This window comes from Centrocercus urophasianus, unplaced genomic scaffold (assembly GCF_019232065.1).
Source record: "Centrocercus urophasianus isolate 14NV4802_14NV808 unplaced genomic scaffold, USGS_Curo_1.0 seq_30, whole genome shotgun sequence".
Classification (NCBI taxonomy): domain Eukaryota; kingdom Metazoa; phylum Chordata; class Aves; order Galliformes; family Phasianidae; genus Centrocercus; species Centrocercus urophasianus.
In genome coordinates, this window is record NW_024884867.1 from 7,823,301 (window position 1) to 7,846,530 (window position 23,230).

The window sequence follows — 23,230 nt, forward strand, 5'->3', positions numbered from 1 at the left end:
CATGTGTATCACAAAAATACAATAAAAACTTTTTTTTTTTTCCTTTTCTTTTTCTTTTTTTTTTTTTTTCTTTTTAAATTCTCCTGTGAGCTCCCTGCCCCGCTGGCTCCCTGCCGTGCTGCCCCACACCCGGCAGCTCCGGAGGGCTCTGGAGAACCAATGCCTGCAACCAGCAAAGGCTTTCTGCTCAGTCAGCAGCGGTGTACGTCATGGGGGCCCTGCAACCATGGCAAGATTATTTTTTAAACTAAGTTTATACATTCTCCTGACTTACAGATGACTTTGATGGATCACTGTTACCATCTCTTTTTTTTTTTTTTTTTTTTTTTTAAACATTTCCATACAATGGACAAACACATCAAAGCCTGCGTGTAAGAACAGAACCTCTTTTACAGCATGTAATACTGTGTTTTGTTTAAGTCCTTCCTTGCGTAAAATATCGACATAATTCACCGAAGGTATCAAAAATATACCCTGTAGACCAATACAATTTACAATTGCCTTTTCTCACCATTCAGAAAACAATGCACTTAAAGCAACCGAGCCCGTCTGTGGGCAGCACGGGGAATCTCCTCCCACACCGATGGAGCCCAGGCCCTCTGCCACCAAAGGGACAAGCAATATTCTCAGAAATGGCTCTTCACGCCCTCCCTGCTCCCCCAGCTGCGTGCAAAGCGCATCGAGCTGACGCGTCCTGCGCGGCGGGGATGGCAGCTCCCACCCTGCCGAGGGAAACCAAATCGGGTTCGATCCTATGAAGCATTTTAAATCTTTTGTTTTTGTTGTTGTTAAACCGTTTCAAGGTTTTGTGTTTCCGTGGCACGGCCCCACGGAGCCCGGCGCCATGGAGCAGAGCGTCTGTATGCGCGCAGCCCTGGGACATGGTGTGCAGGGTCACTGCCCAGCAATGCTGGCAAGGACAAAGATGGGATCCTTGGGTTTTGTCTCGTTAAGGCTTCTTTTTTCTTTCTTAGACTGAAGAGGATGCAGACGTTTCCAGATGTTGAGAACAACAAGAACAACAAGAACAACAACAAAAAAAAAAACAGGAAAAACAAAAAAACAAAAATAATCCCCACAATCCCCACCAAACTGGCCGGTTGGGAGAGGAAGGAAAAGAAAGAAAAATTAAAAACCGAAAAAAAAGCTCTGCTCCTGCATCTTTACTCATGAGAGCCAGCGGGGCCAGGCCCCGGGCACCTCGCTCCCCGCGCCTTCGTTTTGGTCGCCGTCTCCCTGCCCCTGGCTCGCCTCATTCACTGTCCGAAAGGGTCTCGTACTGGGAGCAGAGCAGGGGCTTGGGCTCCTCGTCCCAGGCATGGTGCTGCCCGCCAGGCGTTCCTTGTGGCAGTGGCACAGCCGGGGCCGCTGTCACCACCCCGCTGGGGAGCCGCATGGTGAGCGGGTTGTAGGGGAACGGCGTCGAGCCTGTGTGGAGCAGAGAACAGAGGGTCAGTGCTGTGGGACCAGTGGGAGACCTCAGGGACACGTCCCCCTCCCCATGCTATACCTGCGGATGACGGCCGGTCCTCCCAGACACGGTTGGTGAGGGGCGTCCTCCGGTTGCAGTCCCCCTCTGAGTGCACCGAGGAGACGGACGGCGGCCGCTCACCAGAGGACAGGCCGGGCGCCGGCGACTTGGCCTTGCGGCTGTTGGGTCTGGCGGCGATCTTTGGCTTCCCCCCTCCTGCTGCAAAGAGAAGCGCCTGCTCATCAGCCGGCCCTGCTAGGATGGAGCCGTGATTGACTTTGGGGCAAAACTGGGCACAGAGTGCGTGCACCCCTCTGCGCTTCCCCAGCCCCGCGTGCTGTTTGAAGCCTGCAAGGTGCTGGTGGCAGGAGGCGAGCTTGCCCTGCACGGGGCGATGGGAGCTCCAGGGACCCCATAGCTACACAGGGCTGTAGTCCCTCATTTCTGTGGTTGTTAATCCATCCTTACAGCACAATCTCCGGCCATGTTTCAGCCAGATTTTTAAGGTTTAGGAGACAGAACATTCTGTGCTGGGAACATTAGCCCAGCTAAGCAGGACAGAGCTCCCAAAAGGGGACGGATGGGCTCTTGTCCCACCCCACCTGCCCTAGGCAGATCTCAGCGGGCACAGGGAAGCATGGGTGGCAGAAGCTGCTGGGCTCATGCAGCAGCCGAAGAGCATGCCTGCAGCAAGCTGTGGAGCGCTGGCTGCCAGCTGGGCAGGGCTCAGCACCACGTGCCCCCACACATCGCTGGGCTGGAGACTGCCCCAGCACCCATCAAGCCCTCTGTGTGGGGCACAAATGCACACCTCAAACAAACTGGGGCTCCCTTCCCAAGCTGAGGGTGTGCAGAACCGACACTGAGCAAACCCCCCGAGGCACTAAAAACTCGGTGTGCCCCAGTCCTGTCCTCAGATGGCATCCCCATCTATCCCTCCTGGCTCTGTATGTGAGTCCTCTCTCTTCCTCCAGGCACTGCCCATCTCAGCACTGACACCCTGAGCCTGGGGAGAGAATCATGGCACTCCCCTGTGTCCCCTGCACCTGCTCATGGCTTGGAGCAGCTCTGGAGCCCAGCTCTGGGAAGGCAGTGCTGGATCTGAACACTCCCTCCTGCTGTGTGGGCATGGGATGGGGTTTTATGAACAGTTTGGGGTGGCTCTAAATAAAGGTTTATTGCTTTAGTCTTTTGGGTGTTGGCTTCCCCATCCCATAAACCTCCTTTACGTGATTAAAACAAAAAAAAAAGAAAAAAGGAGGTATTAAAAAAACACAGTGGGGAATGGGGAAAGGAGCACGGTCAGTGGTTTAGAGAAAGCATCAGCACCTTCTGAGACTATTAAATGAACATCAAACAAGACTGGGATTAATCAGCGGATTCACAAAGCTTGAAGCTGGGGTGGGGAGAAAAGAAAACCAAAATGAACAAAAATGGGGGGAAAAACAAATCCACCCACAAAAGGGGAAATAGAAATGCTGAGAATTAATAATACAGAGAGAGTGAAGGTGGAGAGGGCTGCAGACCTGGCAAGGAGCGCACGTCCTCGTTTCGTCCATCAGCAGGAGTTATGGGCATAGCAGCGGGCAGGCTTGCACTGGCATTCAGAGAGTTAAAAGCATTGGCACTGAGAGGTGAGCGCTCTTCCCACTGCTCGTCATATTTACCCATTAGGGCTTTCCTAATTATTGCCTCCAACCCCATGTTGGTACTGGAATTCTCTTGGACCGACTGGCTCCTACAACTGATTAGCCCTGGGAGATACGGGAAGGGGAGGAAAGAGGGGACGGGAGGTGGGGGGGAGCCAAATGAGAAGAAAGATGGGGGGACGGGGAAAGGGGAGAAAGGAGACAAGGGAGGAGGGAAGAAACAAACAGTCAGCACATTCTCGCAAAGCAACAAATGTTGTCATCTTGTTCTGTAAAGCTCTGCAACGCATGTTGGCCCCCCTCCTCCTCCTCCTCTTCCTCTTCCTCCTCCCCACTCCATCCCGCCCCAGGGCCTGGCAGGGGAAGGGGCTGAGATGGGGCCGAGGGCTCAGAGGAAGTGGGGAAGGGTCTATGCTGAGCCCTGGGGTGCAGCAGGAGGGGGCTGCGCTCCCACCTGGCTCAGTGCCTGGCTGTGGGGAGTCCGCACAGATGCACGTACGGATGCAATATGTTTGTGTGGAGAAACTGGAGGCTGGGGCTTCCCAAGGAGGGAGAGACAGGGGAGGAAGAGGGGGCACTTAGAAAAAAAAAATGTAAAAACTGGATTGGAAAGAACTGCCCAGATTTGGCATCAGCATAGGAGGTGGGAGAGGGGCACGCAGCCTGCAGGGCAGGGTGGGTCCTTCAGTCCCTCCTCGCCCCAACCCCCCCATGGGGTCCCCCTGGGCTTGGCCGCAGCTGCGGGACAGGCTGCAGAGGCAAGGTGTACGTCTGAGTGGCAGTGAGTGTCAGAAGCCATGCAGTTATAGTGCAGCGCAGGGACCAGAGGGCACTAGGCTCAGCCACGCGACCGTCATTCCCAACGCGGTGGTTACAGGGAACAAGCAAGGGCAAAATACAGACACAAGAACAGCAGGCCGGCATTGGAATCCCCTGACAGCCCCCAGCTCGCCCCGTCCCAGGGGGTTCATATCCCTGGAAAGGAGCAGGCTGCCCCCATTGCCCCCTCCAGACCCCCTGCTCCCTGTGCTTATGAGCAGCTGGAACCAGGCGACGCTCTTGGGACATTGGGCTTCACCCCACAAATTCTGCCTGCCACAGACGTGCCACAATGCACTGCCCTCCTGCACCACAATCCGTGCCCACAGCCCTGGGCTCGGGACCTGCGCTGAGGCAGAGCAGCACAGAAGTGTGCATGGCACTCCCTGCTCCTTCCCTTGGCAGGGGAAATTTGGTCATTCCTCCTCATAATTAAACAGTACAACCCAGAGGCATCCTCCACTGGAGGAGGTGTTAATCATTTATTAAGTATTATTTAATACTTCTCAGTGGGGATTTCCTTTGAGAAAGCTGCTCTGCTGGCAGGGCTGGATCTCCATGGGGATGGGGGCAGGTACACAGCACCTATGGGATGTGCCTCCTATCCAGCAGTACATCACAGCTCTGGGAGAGCACGGCTATGCCACAGCACTGCAGCAAGGGGCCCTATCTCCTCGAGGTGCTGCTGGGGGAGTGCATCCACCTCTGCCTTTGGGCAGGTGAGACATTGAGGGACGAGTGCTGCCAACCAAAGGACTCTCCTGTTGGCATTCTGTCCCCACACAGACCTCTCTGCAGCTATGCCAGAAGCTGGTGGCGGAGGTTTCATGCCATCTTCCTCCCTCAGGTTGACCTGCCCCACATCTGGGAAGCCCCCACTGCCCAACCCTGTAGGACTACTTCCAATACCTCTTTGCTCTCTCTCTTCCTTTCCTAGCTGGGCCAAAAGTCACAGGTGCAGATCTGGGGAGGATGCTGAGCCCGCGGGAAGCTCCAGACCTCCAGTTTAGCTCCTGCACTGCCCTTCAGCTCTGCACAGCTCTGACTCTTTCTCATCCTCTGTGAAGCTCTCAGAGGAGTCACACTGCACGCAACAGCAGGGAGCGACGGAGGGCAGTGAGGCTGCAGCCTCAGCAATGCCACTCTTGGCATTATTGCAGAAGGAAAAACGGAGATGCTCCAATCACCCTATCTTCCTGCTCTGGATAGCTGTGAACTTGGTATGGAATGAGGCACAATACAGACATAGTATGAGTTACCTGCTCCAGTAATCGCTGGCATATTGAAAATCTCTGTCCCAGGCTGCCCAACATCTGGGGAGAAACAAAGAAGCTCTTGAGTACAGAGCAGTGCTGTTCTGGAGCCATGGAGCTGGGAGAGCTCGTGTTCCACAGCAGCGCCCAGGCTGACAGCAGCCCCCAGCCCCGGGGCAGCTCTGCCTAAAGGCCAGCAGTCACATCTTGGGAAATGGCAGAGAAGCAGATCCCAGGGCGATGCCTTCACACCCGGCACTGCAATCCCTCCCTCCAGCCCTTTGGATTGAGAGCTCTATGAAGTTAAACCCTCTCCCGCCTATGGGATTCCCACAGGCTCCAGTCCTCCATACCCAAGGAGCAGGTCTGGGCAGTGGGGAGGGCGAGGAGGAGGAGAAGAAACGTTACATCAATATTTTCCCTCTTAGCTGAGCTATTTGACTTGGATAATGCTTTCCTTAGAATAACAGAAATTCTCATCAAATAAAAGGTGTTTCCTATTTCTGTATATTTTCCCTTGATAAGGAAAAGTGTGGAAGGTCATGGGGTTCAGCTGCACGTCCCCAAAGGGCCATAACAATACTGTTGGCTCATGGTAACATCATCCAGGAGACGAGACAGCTCAGTTGCTTTTATCCAATGCAGCTGTTGTAAGATGGATTCAAATTGAATTAGTACTGACTGTATAATGCAGGGCTAAATTAAATTATGATCCTATCTACTCTATTAGTGGTTAATGAATGAATGGGCTGGATTTTTAATATAAGCCAGCCTGGTTAGTTTTACAGAGTTATACCAATATTGACGTAAGGATTAAAGTAACGTTTGGGAGAGATGCACCTCAAGGAGGAAGGATTCAGTTTGGCTGGCCATTCATTAAAATATCAATTGCTTGCAAGTCTCCTCCATGCTCAGCTCTTTATTTCCTTCCTTTTGAGGTTATCTGGTGCTGCCACAGGGTGGGACTGACAGCCCCACACCATGGAGATGCGCAGCTGGGAAGGCTCCCATCACTTCCCCAGATGCAATGAAAAGCATTTGGCGCTTGCACTTCCCAAGAAACCATGGCATGATGCAGAGAGCTGGCTGGGAGCTCGCAGCCTGCAACACAACAGCACTCTTCCCCAAACCTCCTTTGCTTCATGTGTCCTCAAGGCTTTTCCCCTTGCGCCCCAAAGTAAAGATCCCCATGTCCTTACTGTACTCCGTCTCATTTTTGTTGGTCGTACTGAGCTTCTTGATGATCTCCTGTTTCTTGGACTTCACCATGGCAGAGTTGCTCTCTGTCAGCTTACTGAAGAAAGCTGGAGGCTGAGTGTTGTTTCCTGGGGACTTGGACCCCATCCTGCAAACCAAAAAGCCATCAGAAACCTCTGCAATGTCCAGGTCATGATGTCCTATCTAGAGCTGCACTTTTCTCTTAGTGCAACTCCTCATCATCAGTACAGGGCTCCTGAGATATCTGGGATATCCAATCCATCACAGAACCATTAGCGTTGGAAAGGACCGCCGAAGGTTGTCTGGTCCCACTCCTGCAGTGCACAGGGACACTCACAGCTCCATCAGTGCTCACAGACCTCAGGGACGGAGCACCACCATCTCTCTGGGCACTCTGTGCAGTGCCTCACTGCCGTTATTGTAAAAAACTTCCTCCTCATATCTGAAAATCCCTTTTTCCTTATATCCTTCCATGATGACCTGGGATGTGACATTGCTTCCGTCTGCAAGAAAAAATCTATGCCCTAATTCTTCCCACCTTTCAATAAAAGAGCCCATTCAACTCCTTCAGACAGTTCCCCAAGAGCAGATCTGTTGCTCAGCCAAACATTCAGGGAGTCAGTTTCTACAGAAAGATGCCTCAGATGGGACTGAAGAGGGCCCCTTGGGACGCAGCAGCAGAAGGGATGGGAACACAACCAGGCTGCAGTGCTGAGCAGCACGCAGCAGCGTGGCCATGTCCTAGGAGGCGCAGCGCAGAGGCCAGCTCCACGGATGGCTTGTGGGAGCCAGCTGGCCCCGCTGTATGATTATCAAAGCCGCCAACAGCAGAGCTTCCAGCTCAGCAGGGATGGGGCCCAGGGATGGGGTCGTGCTCTGGGTGGAGGTGAGCGTGGGGATGGCTGCGCAGTACCTCTGGTCCAGCTGCTCGCCCTCACGGTACAGGATCGGGTACGTGGCGCTCTTGGCGTGCTCCGCTTCTCCCACGCCGTCTGGTGGAGACACGGGCTCGATACAGTTGTCCGACCCGCCGCCAGCTGAGGCTTTGCTCTGCTCCGGGGACCTGAGGACGGCGATGGGGAGATGCGATTGGTGCACTGCAACACGCTCAGTCTCCGTGTGGGGTGATGGGGAAGGACTGAAATAGCTTGCAGTACAGCAGGAATGAAGCCAAGCTCCCCACCCTCGTGGGCTCACGGCACCATTTAACACAAGCCCTCGGAGCAGTGCAGTTTGGGCGCCTTTCTGAACTGCAGGCGTTTGCTGAGCAGCGCTGAGCGGAGATGTGGCCCAGATTTCCAGGCAGCAAGCCAGGCAGTGATGCCCCCAACGTCCCAGGGGGGGATGCCATGAGGGAGCAGAGCTGGAGCTCAGCCCCAGCATCTGTCCACTCCTGCGTTTGCAGGGACGCAATTCCTCCAGAGGGTGGACATCAATGCTCTGGGGACACAGCTTGTGATTCTCCACTGTATTTGCTAATGCACAGGAGGGCAGCACCCACCATCTCCATCCACTTCACTGCAGGGGCATGGTGGGCCCGTGTGGGACGGCTGGGGGGACGCAGCCCTCCAACTGCAGCCTGGGAGGCAGCCGGGGTTGAGCCCACAAGGAATTCCTCATAGGCGGTTCTGGGAATTTACATTTTTGTTCTCCCTATGTTTTTTTTTCTCAGTTTTGTTTTCATCTCCGGCTGGCCAGGGCTGGGCTCTCTCCCCTGACTTTACAGATCCAACCCTAAGACCATGCAGAGCTGAGGGAAATAATGGCATTTACCAACAAGGAACTGTAAGTTTCGAGACCTTCTGCTTCCTGGACATACCTGGATTTCACTGAACTCTGATGCTGGGGTGGGAGGACAGACACCATCCCCACATTTCCCACTTTTTCCAACTCAATCATACTCTCTAGTGCTATCTGCATGATTTGGCAAAAATAACAAAAGAAATAACAGTGCTGCCTGAAGCAACAAAAATCACTAGGAACGACGAAGGTAAAATTTACTCTGAACCAGTGGAAAGTATGTTTCTTTGTGGGCTTTTCTGGAACCATTTGTGGTCTGAAAGGTCACTGCTCAGTGCCAGAGACTGAGGACTGAGACAGCAAAAGAAGCAGTGGGCACAAACCAAAATGAGTGAAACTCTACCTGAACACAAAACACTTTTTTGACTGTGAGGGTGCTTGAACACTGGGACAGTATGTCCAGGGAGGTTCTGAAGTCTCCATCAATGGAGATACTCAAAACCCAACCAACTATGGCCATGGCTACTGCTTGGCAGAACCTGTCTGTGTCTGTTGTGACTCAACTCTCTGAGCTCACCTTTTGCCTCCTTCGTTCTGTGGGGAGATCCTGGAAGCCACTGCATGCTCTTGCTGCTGCAGGTATGCCTCGCTGGGGGTGCGGCGCAGGTCCAGCACGGGGCACGCAGCCCCAGGGAAGGAGTACACCGGGGTCTGGATGTGGGAATTGAGCTGCTGGGGGTGATGGCGCGTGTAGTCCTGGGTGATGACCTCCTAGAAGAAGAAATCCTTGGGTCAGAAGAAGAGTTGGGTTTTATTTCTTACTTCTTACAGGAGTCAGCTAAAGACTAGCAGGAGGAAATTAGGCTGGTAAGGCCTTGCAGGGATGTAACTTCTGTGTCCTGTCAGCAATAGCTCTTGCGACGAGCTAGGTTGGGACACAAGGACCTGCGATGAACGCATCCAATGCACTTTGCTCTCTCTGGCTCTACACCAAGTCTCTAGCATCACTCCCGGGCCCTCCCCACCAGATATAAGCTCTAAACATGGCCCTTCCCTCCTCCCTCCAGAGGAAAGAAAACCAGGTTAATTACACTGATGTGCTGGGCCAGTGTGACCACCCGCTGGTTCATGCCCTTGACGCTCTGGCTGGACTGCAGGGGCTGGCACTGGGGCTGCGGGCCGTCAGGCTGCCGGAGGTGCTGCAGGTGGGCTGCTTCAGGGCCTGAGGCCTTCAGAGAGGCTGGAGAAGGCACAAAGAGCAGAGCTGAAGTAAGGTGACACTCGTGTCCCGTTTCCCGATGGCTGAACGCCATTTCAGCATGGCACCAGGCCCCTGCTCTCACCTTGCTGTTTCTGTCTTGGGTCATGCTCCCCGTGCCCCTTCTCCATGTCCTGCAGCAGCTTGGCCCCTTTCTCATGGGATAGGCTGGGCGAGCTGACAGGACTCACGGCTTCGATCCGGTCAGGGCTGTATCCGCCGTGAAAGCCTGGATAAAGGTGAGAAGGGCATTAAAATTGGGAGTTACTTAGCTGTTCCCTAGCACTGCGTGGTCGCTGGTGGGCAGCTGTGCATTCAGCAAAGAGGGAAGAAAGAAGTGGACGGGGTCTGGCTGAACCCTAGGGTTCAGTGGGATCTGCACCGCATTCCCACAGATCTGGGGAATCCCGCAGATGGAGGGAACACGCAGCTCACAGTGACAGCAAAAGAGTCAGGACCCAGACTCAACCCCTGCAGGTTTGCCTCATGCTCTTCCCCCTCCTCAAATACACAGATGTTCTTTTTGTCCTCTGTCTGCCTTTTAAATACTTTGCAGAGACTCAAGGTTCAAAATGTGCTGATTTGCAATGGATCAACGTTACTTTTTAAGAGTGAGGAAACTGAGGCAAGACCGGTCAGAATTCCATGGAGTGGGGCTAAGGATCTGGAGAAGGTTCTTGTTTTCCTGTCAGCTCAGCCAGGGTTGGGCAACACTCACAACTTCTGCCCTACAGACCCTCACCCTCCTTGTAATCCATTCTTAGAAACCGCCCCTTCCAGGCAGAGCTGGCAATGCTGAGCGGTGCCCAGATGCACCCTGCCCCACTGACACAGTGCCCCGGCCCCAGTAGGATGCCTTGGGCTGTCCTCTGGAAAGGCGACGTGTGGTGAGCCACCCTCACTGGAACAGCCCTCCTTACGACTTCTATGAGCAAGGGCGTGCTGGCAGCTCCCACCTCTCAGGCCCAAGGCTGTAGCAAGGGGACCCGGTCAGAGCCACGCTGAGCTGCAGCTTGAGGATATCCCAACGGCATGACGTGAGTGAGGACGTGTGTGCTGAGTGGCCAATGGCCACATCATCCCCATATGCTTGCTTTGCCTCTTTGCCCCTTCAATTTATTGCCCACAACTGTTTGTTACGGACTGCCTGGGAATTTCTAATGGTGGGGAAATCAGAATTAGCAAATTGCTGTTGTCTGTAAAAGCAATACCAGGAACTGCATGACATTTGCAAAACAGAGCTTGGCTGGAAAGTGTGGGAGAAGAGAAGATCCCTAAAACCCACACAAATAATGACTGCAATAACGTAACAATCAGGGAGGAGAGGGACAAACACACTTCGGGAGCTGACAAAGCCAATAACCAAAATGTACAACTGAAAATAAGAAATAATGAAATAAAATTGGTGCCAGGCCACAGCTCTCTTCCCCCCCCTCCAGTGGCTTACCATCACTAGTGGAGCTGGTACTCAGCGAGCCTCTTTCTCGCTGCCCCTTATCACAAGACATTTGGCACATGATAATCACATCTGTGAAGTTGGCCGCTGTCGCAGCGGTCTTACCGAGTGCTCGGAGCTCCTGTTCCTGCATGGAAAAGGGTTTACTTTGACTCTTTTCTCTACTGTGCTCGGGGCCCGAGGCTGCATGCTGCTGGTCCAGAGGGTGGTGGTGCTGCTGGCTTTTCCCCTGTCCTCTGCTAAAGTGATGAGAAGAACCGGGTCCAGAGGAAGGTAAAGGCCTCGACTCCATGGCTTTAATAGGTGAAGGCGACTGTTCGAGGCTAGCCCCGCTGGGCAGCTTTGAGGTGAAGACGTTGCTGTCGGTCTGGGCTCGCTCTGCCTTTGATTCCCGTGCCCTTGAGGCCTCTTTCTGCAGGATGGCCGGGTCCAGCATGGCCGCGTAGCCGTCTGCCGCGCTGATGGAGGAGCGCAGCGTGGAGGCTGAGGGGAAGGCTGCGGAGCGGATGGGCGACGTGGTAGTGGTGGAGGAGGTTCTGCAAGGCAAAAGGTGATGGAGAAAAGGTCAGAGAAAAGCACGTGGCAAAGGGGAGCGCTTGGCCAAAGACTGGCACTGTCTGGCTGTGATCCTCAGTGGGCTTTGAGCACAGAATCACAGAATGGTTTTAGGTTGGAACCTTAAAGATCATTGAGCTCCAACCGCCTGCCGTGGGTCACAGAGGTGGCACATACTGGAGCAAGTGAGGGAGCTCAGATGAAGCCTCTGCCAACCAGGTGCCTGCCAGAATAGCTGGCTGTGGGATACCTGATGTGGCCTGGACGGATTCACCAGAGAGAACAAAGCCCATGGGACAAGCTCAGAGACATTCATAACCCCCTCTCCCCATCGCAACTTTCCTATGAGTACCAGCTGTGCTCCTGCTGGGACAAGGCCAAAACAACCCTTCTGCATCTCCAAGGTGCCCAGGAAACGTTTCATAATGAGCAACCTATCCATCCCAAGGCCAGAGGCAGGACGGTGTGTGGGAACGTACCGCAGGACGGAAGGAGTGGGGGTCTCCGAGGAGATGATCTTCATGCTCGTGTTGTGGAGCACGCTGGGGCGCTGCTGGATGGTCTCATGGGTGCGGGGCGAGACGGGAGAGTGCTGGTGGCTGTGAGAGTGCGAGGAAGAACGGCTACTGGACTGCTCTGTACCTGGGGGCAGACAGCCAAGGATTCAGCCCTTCATTCTGGAGTTCCGACTCCACCTCCACCCTGCAAGGCCCCAAGGCGTGGTGCCAGCTCTGCCCCCCAGCCTACCAGGTCTCCAGATGGGCGCGTGCTCCACCGTGGTGGAAACGAGGATGGATTTTTCACGCTCCCTCTCACGCTCACGCTCCCGATCTCGTTCCCGCTCTGACGATCCTGACTGTTTGGTCAAGTGCGTGGGACCTCCTGAAACACAACAGAAAGGCAATGGAAGGGCTGCAAACAAAGTCACTCTCCACAGGGAATGCTGCCTGTCCTTCACGTTGCTGAGTCTGCAGAGCAGATAAGAAATGGCTCCATCCAAGGTCACCTGGAGCAGGACAGACTAGAGTGACCTGAGAGACAAAGCCCAGGAAAATCACATAGTAGTAGTCCTGGTGACATCTCCTGGGTCTGACCTCTCACAAAGCTGTTTGCTAGCTCCCACTTTGGGAAAGAAGGAGGAAAAGCAAAGAACCTCCCCACAGCAGAACGGGAGGAGCTGTTGTGAGGAAGTCCTGATCACTGGGTAGGAAAGTTTTGTGATCCCCAGTGTTTCCCAGCATGCTGAGCTCATAGCCATGAATGAGTCCTGCCCAATCGGTTTCCCCTGAGAAAAGAAACCTGCAGCATTACCTGGGGAGAGCGGGGAGCTGCTGTGCCGGCTGCTGAAGGTCTGGGGGGGGCCGGGAATGTAGGTGATGCGGTCCATGGAGGTGGCAGAGGTGCCAGGGGTGGGGGGCACGAGGACAGGCAGGTGTGGCACTTGGGACAGGTCAATGATTCCTGGAGAGAGAAGCGAGAGGACTGTCAGGGTGACAGCGAGGCACTGTTACTTGGCCCCGGTTCCCAAAACGTGGGAACAGCCCCAACCCCTCCTGGATGGGGAGGACCTGCTGCATAGTTGAGGGCGAGCGAGGGCTCACGGGGCGACAAGCCGCGCAGCATGTCTGCCCGCTGCGCCATGGCCGTGGCTGCGGCGTTGTGGTGCATCTGCTGCGACGTGATGTAGTCGTTGATGATGGTCTGTCGGTTCTCCATGGCGGCCGTGTCCGTGTACCCCCGGATGAGGTACGGGGGGTAAAGGTGGGGGTACGTGGGGCTCGGAGCCAGATGTCTCGGCAGGTAGTAAGCAGCGGCTGGGAGAGAAACGGACAGAGAAACGATGCGGTGCTTCCCAAGGAATGGTTTCTGGGAGGTATCACATCTACCATAACTAAACCTACAGCGGTGTTTTTTCTTGGCATAATCTTAGATTTTGGAGCACAATCCCAAGACAACTAGCCCCCCCGCTAATGGTACCTGCTTCCAGTTGGATTCCCCTCGGGATGGCAGCAGGGTCAAAAGCCAGCGGGATGTGTCCTCGGTACAAATCAACCCCGCTCACACCACGCAGCAGGTGCTCGTAGGGGGAGATGGGGTGGTGGTGGTCGGGCACAGGGGCATGTGGAGACTTGGAGTTGGTGAGCTCTCTCGATGTGGGGGTGATTTTTCTGTCCTGGGACACTGGCTTCCCAGCAGTGATGCTCCCTGCAGCGAGCAGAAGGAAATGAGTCAGAGACCAAGCACTGCAGCCAAGCCATGTCTCTGAGGGGTGCCTTGAGCCAAGTGTGTCCTCAGGGGACGCCCACAGCTCTCCCTGAACTCGAGGGACCTTTCCTCTTTGCTGTGCTGCCATGCCACATTACACCACCAACACCAAGGCAGCCAAGCCCTGGTTGCACGCAGGAGAAGCGTGTCCCAGCCCATCTGTGCCCCATGAGACATGGAGAGGGGCTCCCACCCTTCACTGCCTGCGTCACACACAGCCTGGACCTCTCCCTTTGGCATCCCACTCTCTCCATGTAGCATTCAAACTGTCCCACAAGCACAGGACTGGGACAGGGCACAGGCACCAGGTGCAGCACGCTGGGCTTTGCTACGACAGCACTGCATATGGTCCTGAAGGACCCATGCCAGTCCTATGCATGGTTCAGTGCAGCATCTGCACAGGGAGGGACAGACAGATGACCTCGTTTTCCATCCCCAAAGGGAGGCCATGCGCAGGCAGTTCTTCCAAGTGGGGAGTGGAGCCACAGATGCAAGGAGCAGTAGGACAGGACTTTCCCATTCCTCCACCTCGTGCAACCTGCAAGTTGCAGGCAGCGTTTTGGGGATGTTTGCACCCAGCGATGGAAGTCAGCAGTCCCAGAAACTCCCGGCCACAGTGACGAAACAGAGTTCAGAGGGTTCAGGCACCAGCTGCCCTGTCAGCTCTTGCCCAATGCTCACAGTGAGGTTGGAGGAATGTCAGGGCCTTTTCTTGGCTCTCCCAACCTGTGCTGGACATTGGTGGCACTTCTCACCCCACCCGGGACAATGATCACCAGATCTTGGCTGTAACAACAGTGTGGACAGCAACTGACAGTCACCCCAAAGCAGCGTGAACACACTTCTCTTGCACTAAACTGCACAGATATGAGCCCAGAACCATTCAGAAAAAGAGCCAGCCCATGCCTTCCCATGAGCCCAACGATGAAGGAACCTGCTTCCCTGCTGGTGTTTTGCAGGAGCACTTATTTTCCCCTTGGGATCCCTCCCCACAGCCTGGGTGCTGCCTCCCTCATGCCATCCTCACCATATGTGCAAACCTCATCAGCTGCAAAGCAGCTGAAGGATTTCCCAGAGTGATGGACCTCACTGGAAAAACAGCAAAGGGATGAGCTGACCATGGAGACCCCAAATGTGCCCAGAGCCTCATCATTTGGCCATGAGTGATGCTGGAAGATTTTTGGAGAGCTCTGCTACGTGCAGCTCAAATTTATGGTCCTTCAGGAAAGCTGCATCCTGGCATTGGTTTTTGGCAGATGGCAGTGTCTTGTGCAGCACACCCCCAAATCATAAGACTGTTGGTGTAGGACAAGGATTTGAAGGTGGGAGATGCAAACATCCCCCAAACACTGCCACAGAGCTGGAGGAAAGCAGTGCTCCCAGGCTGCTGCAGTTACCCACAGCTAGCAGGCCTGATAGGTGGTGTCCTATGGAATGGGATCTGCACTGCCTCTCGCCATGCTGGAATGCCAGGGACCTTCTGTGCTCTGGTTCTGAATGCATCCCAGCAGATCACTGCTTGGCTCTATGGGCACAGAGGCCCACTTGTGAGAGGTGAGGTGCAGAGGTGACGGATAAACACACCACATTTCCATTTCATTTTAACAGATTGGTGAAAAAGGTGGAAATCCTCTCCACCAGAGCACTGCTCTCCTGACCACCTTCAGAAAGAGGAGTGCCATGGCCAAGTCTGGCACAAGGATGACACTCAGGAGGGCAGCAGCCCTCACTCCCATGAGTCAGCCTTGGCTGCAGGCAGGAGTGGGTGCTGGAACAGAACAGGTCAGACAAGCACTTGCTGGGAACAGGTGAGATCAGCAGCGACTTCCCACGTGCCCTGCTGTAAATCCCAGCACCAAACACAAAGTTGGCAGTTACCTTCATGCTGCCGTGGCGTGGATTCCCTTGTGGAGACCGGAGACCCTCTGTGCAAGTGGCTGCTGAATGCCGTGCTGTGCCCAGCCTGGTGGTCCTCGTAGGCGAGGGCACTCTGGTGGGGCTTTCCTGGCTCAGGTACAATCACAGGAGCTCCTCTGGCAATTGAGCCACCCGAGTTGGTCACTGGGCTCGGCCTGCTTTTCAGGCTTTCTTCGTAAGCTCTCTCCAGATTCCTTGGGTCTTGTATGACATCCATTGAGTGCACAGAGTGAAAAGTCCTCCCAGGGCTGCCTATGATGGACCGCACATCGTGCTTTTTGGTACTCGATGAGGAAGAGCCGCTGTCGTACTTCAGTGGGGTACCCTGGGGTCACAAGGAACATGGGGGGGTCAAAGAGGCATAAAGCAGAGTTACAGAATCACTGAGGTTGGAAAAGATCACTAAGACCTCAGTCCAACCCCAGCCCCTCCCCTCCATGCCCACTAGCCACGTGCCTCAGTGCCATGTCCCCAAGGTTCTCGACCACCTCCAAGCACGGTGACCCCAGCACTTTCCTGGGCAGCCTGTGCCAGAGCCTGACTGCTCTTTCTGAGAAAAAAGAAATTCCTAATTCCTATTCAACAGCCCACCAGACTTCAGTGGAACTCACGCTTCCCGCGCCAGTAGGTCAGTACACCAGACATCAGTTTAGTTGGTCAAATGACGAGAGCCATCCGCAAAGCAGAGATAGCAGCACCGCATGGAAACGGGCAGGGTGGAGTGCCCGTTCTGCATGCCTTGTTGTGCTCCAACAAGATGGAGATGAGTCACCACTGAAGGCTGGCTGTGCCCATCACGCCTCTCCTACACATGCCGTGAAATGAGGTAGGACTGCGAGGTGCCATGGGAACCTCGCAAATATTTGCAGCCCAACAGGAGACAGCATGCCACACTTCATCCTAAATACTGGCCTTGCTGAATTGACGCTTGCCCATACAGGGAGGAGACCGAGGCTGTGCACAAACAGAGTCACAGCTGCTGAGGGCACCATGTTGACTTTGGCCTTGGACATGGGCCAAATGTGTCTGCTCCAGTGTGTGTGGACAGGGCATCGCCTTCTCAGCACGCCAGGGAGCTCTGAGGTACTGCATTTATCCACTGAAGGATGGGAAAGAGGAACCTATACCCAGGCAGAGCCTACCTACTGATTGCTGACCGAGTCCTAGAGCCCCCTCTTCTTCCCTTTTGCTTTGGAAGCAGTTCCCTACAAGCACAGCGGGGTTAGTAGGTCTGAGCCCACCTGCTGCTTGTCCACGTGCTCACCTGTGTGATGGAGCCTTCCTTCAGAGGCCTCGTCAGAGAGATGTCTGGTGTCCGCCTCAGCTCCTCTCGGGGGATCTCATGGATTGACCTCCCTGCTTCCTTCACTGTGGCCACCAGGCCTTCGTGGGCTGGCTTCATTTTCAGGGGAGTAAGGCCCTCGTGAGACCTGACCTTGTACGCATCGGATAAGTCCCGTGGTGGAGTGTTTTCCCTCTTGAGCTGTTTGGCTTCTCTTCTGAGGTAGTCCTCATGGGCCTCCACGTAGGACCGAGGTATTCCTGCAGCCCCAAGCAGACAAACTGAGGGTGATTCCCAGACACACACCGTCCCCATGGGAATGCTCAGTCCAAGGGGCTTCCAGTTAACACATGTAACTCAAGGACTGCTGCTCAACCAAACACACGTGCATCTGCATTGCTGCTGCAACAGGACTGTCCACCACCACTTTCTGGGCTCATTTCGTACCACCTGCAGCCTACCTTTGTGCCAGTCAATGGGAATGCTACTCCTGACTGTAGACTGGTAGAAACTGAGCACAACTGAAAATCTCTCACACCTGCAGCTGGACCCCAAGATATGCACTGTGGGTTCCTCCTGCCCTAACCTGACCACAGGAACAAGGGGCTGTGTCTGTAAGACTTCCCCATCTTACTGTTGGCCATGGCCCTGCCCTGCTGCAGCCTCACCTTGTGTGATGGAGCCCCGGATGTGGTGCTGCTCCTTCAGGTTATGGGGACTGTGTCGGTCTGGAGGGATGGCTCGACCCATGAGACCTAGGATAGATCACAGTGGGAAACTTGGGTTGTGGCACAGAAGTTCATATAAAACCAATGTATAATGACAGCATTGCCAGGACGCTGGGGAGTTTCTAAATGACTTGATTTCTCTTTTTATACGTGCTTCCGTTTTTGTAGTCCTGAAATTGGTACACCAGGACAGAAGCCAAAGGCACACAGGCTGGTCTGTGCCCCCGTTCTGCCACGCTGCCCTGCTGGGATGTGCAACAGGGACCCAGCAAACCACAGCCAGGCATGGGAAGGTGTGATATGTAGGCAAGAGACAAGATGGGGTCTCTGCAGACGCAACAGGGGTGAAAGGCTTTCCCCACACCTACCTTCAATGCTGGCAGACAGCGGATCCCGGGACGACAAGCCACGGCTGATCCTCCCCTCCATCATATCGTAGGTCCGCTTGGTTCCCGTGGGCTCATGTGAAGCTCCTGAGCTCCTGCTGTCTTCTTTGGGACACTGAGAAGCAGCAACTCCACCTGGAATGGGAACACCGAGAATCAACATCAGACCCCACCCGAACAACAGCCACCTCTTGGCAACGCAAGAAACGCTGCATGAGATTGGCTTCCAAGAAATCCAGCTGCTGGCTCTGCCCTCCCTGCCTGCTCTGATTCCAGATCTGTGCCTCCTGTGTGGGTAGAGCATCCTCCCCACTGCGTTCTGCTCCCTCCCTGATGCAGGCAGGGGACAGCTTGGGGCCAGCCCCTGTGTCGGCAGCTGCACTTCCACTGAGCTCAACCCTGTAGTTCCGGGAAGTTTTGCTGTTTGTTTTCATTTTTATTAGACACCTACTGTTTGGGATCCTCTCCAGTCTTAACATTTGCTGAGACACTCCCTGGGCGAGAAAAACAAGAGAGGGGAGAGGCAAAGCAGAGAGTTCCTTTGAAACAGCAATGAGTGCACATGAGGACTGGGACAGACAGTGAAAATCCCACACGTCAGCGCCGTGATGGGGCAGCACTGCATTGACCACAGAGCACAGGCTGTGCGCTCACACAAACATGGAGCCAATTCTTCTGCAAACTGGAGCTGGGATGCAGACAGGGTTTGGGGCTGTGTACACGAGGACAAAAGGTAGTTCAGCCCTAAGCCTTCAATCCAGCTTCATTCAAGGGCAAAGATCTGGGGGTGCTCAGAAAGCAGCAAGCATTGCACGCAGCCACTCCCCAACACAGCACATCTGTGCCCTGCAGAGGGGATGCGGCCCCTTTTGTACTGGGGAAAGAGAGAGACTGAACAGAAAGAAAACCACTCCAAAGCCACGTCCCTGCCTCGCAGCAGCCATCCGCAATCATATGCAGCATGAGAATAACCAATCTAGCACAATTCAGCCTGCACATGCTGCAGGATCTCGCCTCATTACAGCTCTTTTATTTTAAGCACCCTCATGACACTAAAGAATTTGCAATTTTTTTTCGGCTTGCCAAAATTCATCATCAACAACAATTTCATTTTTCTTACTTCTTTTTTTTTGTTGTTGTTTGTTTGTTCATTTTTTTTTAACTCTTTGGCTGCAGGAAGGAGCCAGGCAGTGGGGCTGGGCTGCAGGGCAGGGATGGCTTAAGGTCAGATCGATGCTATTGAGCGTGTAGTGTTTGGAGGGAAGGCATTAATTCCTCCACACCCCGAAGGGCAGGGAGAGAGGAGATGGCTGCAGCTGGGGACGCCAAGCCCCTGTGAAGGAGATGGAAATAGCTGCTTGCACAACAAGTCCCAGAGCGCTTCCTGTGCCCTGCCTGGCACCAGCACTGCCAACTGTCCCAAAGGGTGCACAGATACACGCCTGCGTGGTGACACCTCTCATCTGGGACAGAGTTGACAGCAAGCATGGGAGGCTGTGGCATGAGGCGGCTTCCACATGGCGCAGCCCTGTCCTCAGAGGCCCTGCAGCCGCCTGCAGGGAAGTGGCACAGCAGGAGCCCAGCAGCTTCCCCCATGGGCTGGGTTGACCCAGCAGGGTGGAAGCAGCTCCTGCCCTCTTAGGGCTGCAGGCGTGCGAGCGCAGCACTGAGGTGACTGAGAGCAGGATCTGGTCCTTACTCATCTCTGTAAATCTGACTCAGAAGAGAAGTGATGCAGCCCTGTGAGATGGCCATGCCATGCCAAAGCCATGCAGCAGTTCCAGCTGCTTTTATCCTGGCCCAACAAGAGCACAGCAGGCATTCCTGGCTTCACTGGAGATGAACATCTGCTTATTTCCCATGGAGGCCACTACAGCCTGAGGACGAGTCCTTACGGGCAGCGCTGCTGTCTGCTGAGCAGGCACAAAGGCACAGAGCAGCTGCTGGCTGCGTGCTGATGCTGCTAACACAGCTCCGGCACCTCCCATGGCAATGTTCCTGTGCAGGGGGTCTGAGTGCAGCATCTGCAGGGCGTGCTGAGCCCTCCCAACAGCAGCACCATCCTCAGTGAAGCCGCTGGCCAACATTTGTTTTGTCAGTTCTGCATCTCACTGCTCTCTGAGCAGCCAGGGGTCAGCTTACCAACAAGTAGCACCTCCATCCTGCCCTGGAGCCAGGGGAGCTGGGGGCTCACTTGTTGCCAATCCCTAACGCAGTTCAATTTGTGTCACACCGTCCCAGTGCTGTCCTTCCCAACACACGGGACTGGGCACCAGCAGCTGGAGGCACAGGAGCCCCAGCACGGCACACAGACAGCTCTGTGAGTGAGGCAGCATCTGTCTGTGCTGCTCAGTGTGCTGTGCTGCTCTGCTGCTGGCTGTCACACAGGCCATGTGGGAAGGACACAGGGTCAAGCTCTTGATGGACAGTGAGCCACCAGCTCCCATGTGCCACAGGGAAACAGAGCCACGGTGCTGCTGTGCCCAAGACATCCCAAGGAGGAAGCCTGATGTCCCAATGTCTCTATGCCAAGCTACCTGACTTGCCTCCATCTCACAGGTTCGTTAGGCTCCGCTTTGGCCTAAGACCTCGAGGATCCTCTTTTGGCACAGTACACCAGGATGGGGCCAGTAACACCGTGACCAAGGCAAGAGGACAGCATGAGACAGATGGAAACCCAGCTGTAGGGAGGTGCGGTGAAGCAGAGAGAAACCACACTGGAAGTGAACCCATGAGGTCATCCCACCTCACTTCGTGGCCTTTCCCCACGCAGCTCCCAACTCCCAGCACCGCTGCACAGCCCTCCAGCACCTGCCCCCAAAAGGCCGAGGGTTGCGACTTACCATCGTAGGACAGCACGTGGCCTTTCTTCCCCTCGTAAATGACATGTCCTTTTGGCATGGCATCCTCTCTCACTTTCTCCGCTCTGCTGGGGCTGTCTTCTCCGATTATCCTGGTAATGGTTCCTTTGTACAGCACTTCTGCTGGGGTGCCCTTGGAAAGCCACCAAGATCCATATTTAACAGTGTCACAAGCAATTAAGCAAGCAGTGCGCTCGCACACAGGAACACTCTGTTCCACCGGGGAAGCTAAGCGGAGGAGAGCGCACCCGGCCTCCGCTTCCTGACAGCCATCAGCGAGAAACCTGCGGCTTAATTATTGATGAGGACAATAACGAGGAGCGGTAAGGAGGTACGTGAGCTGCAGAAGGCTGCTGGGAAGAGGCAGGGGTGAGGACAGCGTGGGGATGGCAGGCACTGTGCTCCAGGGGGCTCCCCTTCACAATACCCAGAGCTGGGTGCCCTTGGCGATGTCGCAGCCTGTTAACACCCCTCTGCCACCCTCTGCCATCACAACCTGCTCAGTGCCAAGTGGGAACAGGCACCGTAGGAGCAGCAGTCCCCCTGCTCCATGCCAGGGAACACCTGTGCTGACCTGCACCCATTCTGAGCCTAACTGGCCTTAGAGAAGGCAAGTTAAAAATACCAGCTTTGTCGGCGTTTTGAGATTCTGCAGACTGTTCCCCTACCCCAACGTGGAGATACTCGTGCTCTGCACAAAGCCATCTGAGCCACACCAGTCCACAAAACCCCACTGCAGCATCCAGGCTCAGTGCTCTGACTGCTGGCGTGCAGGGTACACCCGGTGCTGGTGTTCCAAGCCCCAGGTAAAGTCATCTTCCTTCCGTGGACGTGCTCAGAGGGGATTTGAGAGCAAATGATGACAGATGGCTTCAGAGCAGAGACCGTCTATTCAAGACCTGCCTCCTGCAAACTGGATGAGTAATGCAAGATCAAATATCAACGATAGCGCTGGGGGCTGCTGCAGGGCTGGGTGCTCCATCTGCACACACACTGGGGATGGCAGTGCCCTCTCGCTCTGGGTTTGGTACCTTCAATCCCAAGTGAAACAAAGGAACGTAGGTGGATCAAATAGCTGGATGTAACACAGCATCTTAAACTCTGCTCACTGTCTGAACCAGTGCTCCAGGCACTCCATGCCTGCCCATTGCTGCTGCAGGGGCACACAGGGGGATGCACTGCTCTGCTGTGTCACTTGCAGCCCTGGCAGCTGCTGGATGTGGGGCACCGGGCAGGAGAAGCTTTTGCTCTGAGCCAGGATTTAGGTGAAGGTCCCCAGGGCCAAAAGGGACACGGTCACCCTGCTTGAAAGAAGCATGCAAAAATCTGAGCACGAGTGGCTTTAAATAGCTGAATGATGGCCAGATCAAATCCCTAAGGGAAACAGATGACTTTTTTTTTTATGCTCTCCGCTCCGTAACCAGATGAGCAATAACTCACGCTGCAAAAACTATTGCCCGCTTGCCAGCTGCTCTTCTAAAGATGGATGGTGGAGATTAAGGCCAAAGCATCATTCTGCTCAAGAGAGCCCTTGGGCAGGACCCACAGAGCAGCACAGCGCTGGCAGCAGAGCTTGTTACCTGACATGCACCCCGCAGCCTCCCCCTCCCTCTGCCTGGGCAGAGCCTTCCACCCATCTCCTCCTCCTCACCACTTCTTGCCCTGGCAGGATTACTTTCTCAGAGCCATTTAAAGCTGCTTTTGCCTGTGCTCTTGACAGCTACTAAATTCAATGGGGGAGCTCAGACGTGCATTGCTGCTTGCTAAGCTCTGCCTTTCTCACAGCACGGGGCTGGGGCCACGCCAGGCTGAGGCTGTCTGCAAGGGATCCGTGATGCTTCCCTGTGTTGCTCAGTCCCATGCCATGTGCCCAATGAGCAGCACCCAGGTAAGCACAGCCCGACAGAGACGAGGGACCTACATGTGTGATGGAGCCTCGGTACGTGATGGGCGACTCTGGAGGGGGTCTGGATGTGGGTGTCCCCTTGGTGATGCTCCCTCCTGAGGCAGAGCTGAGGGATGTACCTGCAGGACACAAAGGTGGCGAACTGTGATTTGTGGTCAGCCAAACAAGTGTGGGAAGCCCTCCAGGAGATGTCACCTTGCAGAGCCCTCCCCACCCTGCCCCCTAAGGGATGCAGCCATGGGGCTGAGCAGTGCAAGGAGCCGTTATTTTGAAGCTCCCAACTCCATGGTGCATTCACAGTAGAGCTGGGCAGATTGATGGGCCTGGGAGAAAGCACAGCATGTCTCAGCTCCTCCTGATGCGATCAGAGATCTCCAGAGAGATGCAGCTCAGGGTGGTTTGAGTTCATTTGTGTGTTATTTGTGCTGGGCTGGAGCCAAGGCACTGTGCACTCTGCATATGGCTG

The 23,230-nt window shown here is 54.8% G+C and overlaps 1 protein-coding gene across 10 annotated transcripts in view; it reads right to left on the reverse strand.

Annotated features, from left to right (window-relative positions):
* Window positions 1-288: 288 nt before the first annotated feature.
* NCOR2 (nuclear receptor corepressor 2) overlaps window positions 289-23,230 on the reverse strand; it is a 163,179-nt gene continuing 140,237 nt past the window's right edge. For 5 of the 10 annotated variants that reach the window (XM_042828580.1, XM_042828579.1, XM_042828576.1 and 2 more), the window contains exons 27-47: window positions 22,780-22,883; window positions 20,841-20,991; window positions 17,980-18,132; window positions 17,552-17,638; window positions 16,866-17,143; window positions 15,563-15,926; window positions 13,397-13,624; window positions 12,988-13,233; window positions 12,731-12,880; window positions 12,167-12,301; window positions 11,899-12,061; window positions 10,970-11,400; window positions 9,494-9,637; window positions 9,242-9,390; window positions 8,728-8,921; window positions 7,324-7,473; window positions 6,392-6,537; window positions 5,199-5,252; window positions 2,998-3,225; window positions 1,511-1,690; window positions 289-1,428 (exon numbers count right to left, since the gene is read on the reverse strand). In XM_042828580.1, the coding sequence (XP_042684514.1) occupies window positions 1,253-1,428; window positions 1,511-1,690; window positions 2,998-3,225; window positions 5,199-5,252; window positions 6,392-6,537; window positions 7,324-7,473; window positions 8,728-8,921; window positions 9,242-9,390; window positions 9,494-9,637; window positions 10,970-11,400; window positions 11,899-12,061; window positions 12,167-12,301; window positions 12,731-12,880; window positions 12,988-13,233; window positions 13,397-13,624; window positions 15,563-15,926; window positions 16,866-17,143; window positions 17,552-17,638; window positions 17,980-18,132; window positions 20,841-20,991; window positions 22,780-22,883 (3,911 nt within the window). In that variant the 3' untranslated portion in view covers window positions 289-1,252. The remainder of the gene's footprint in view (window positions 1,429-1,510; window positions 1,691-2,997; window positions 3,226-5,198; window positions 5,253-6,391; window positions 6,538-7,323; window positions 7,474-8,727; window positions 8,922-9,241; window positions 9,391-9,493; window positions 9,638-10,969; window positions 11,401-11,898; window positions 12,062-12,166; window positions 12,302-12,730; window positions 12,881-12,987; window positions 13,234-13,396; window positions 13,625-15,562; window positions 15,927-16,865; window positions 17,144-17,551; window positions 17,639-17,979; window positions 18,133-20,840; window positions 20,992-22,779; window positions 22,884-23,230) is intronic. The other 5 variants (XM_042828584.1, XM_042828583.1, XM_042828581.1 and 2 more) reach the window with 3 other exon arrangements.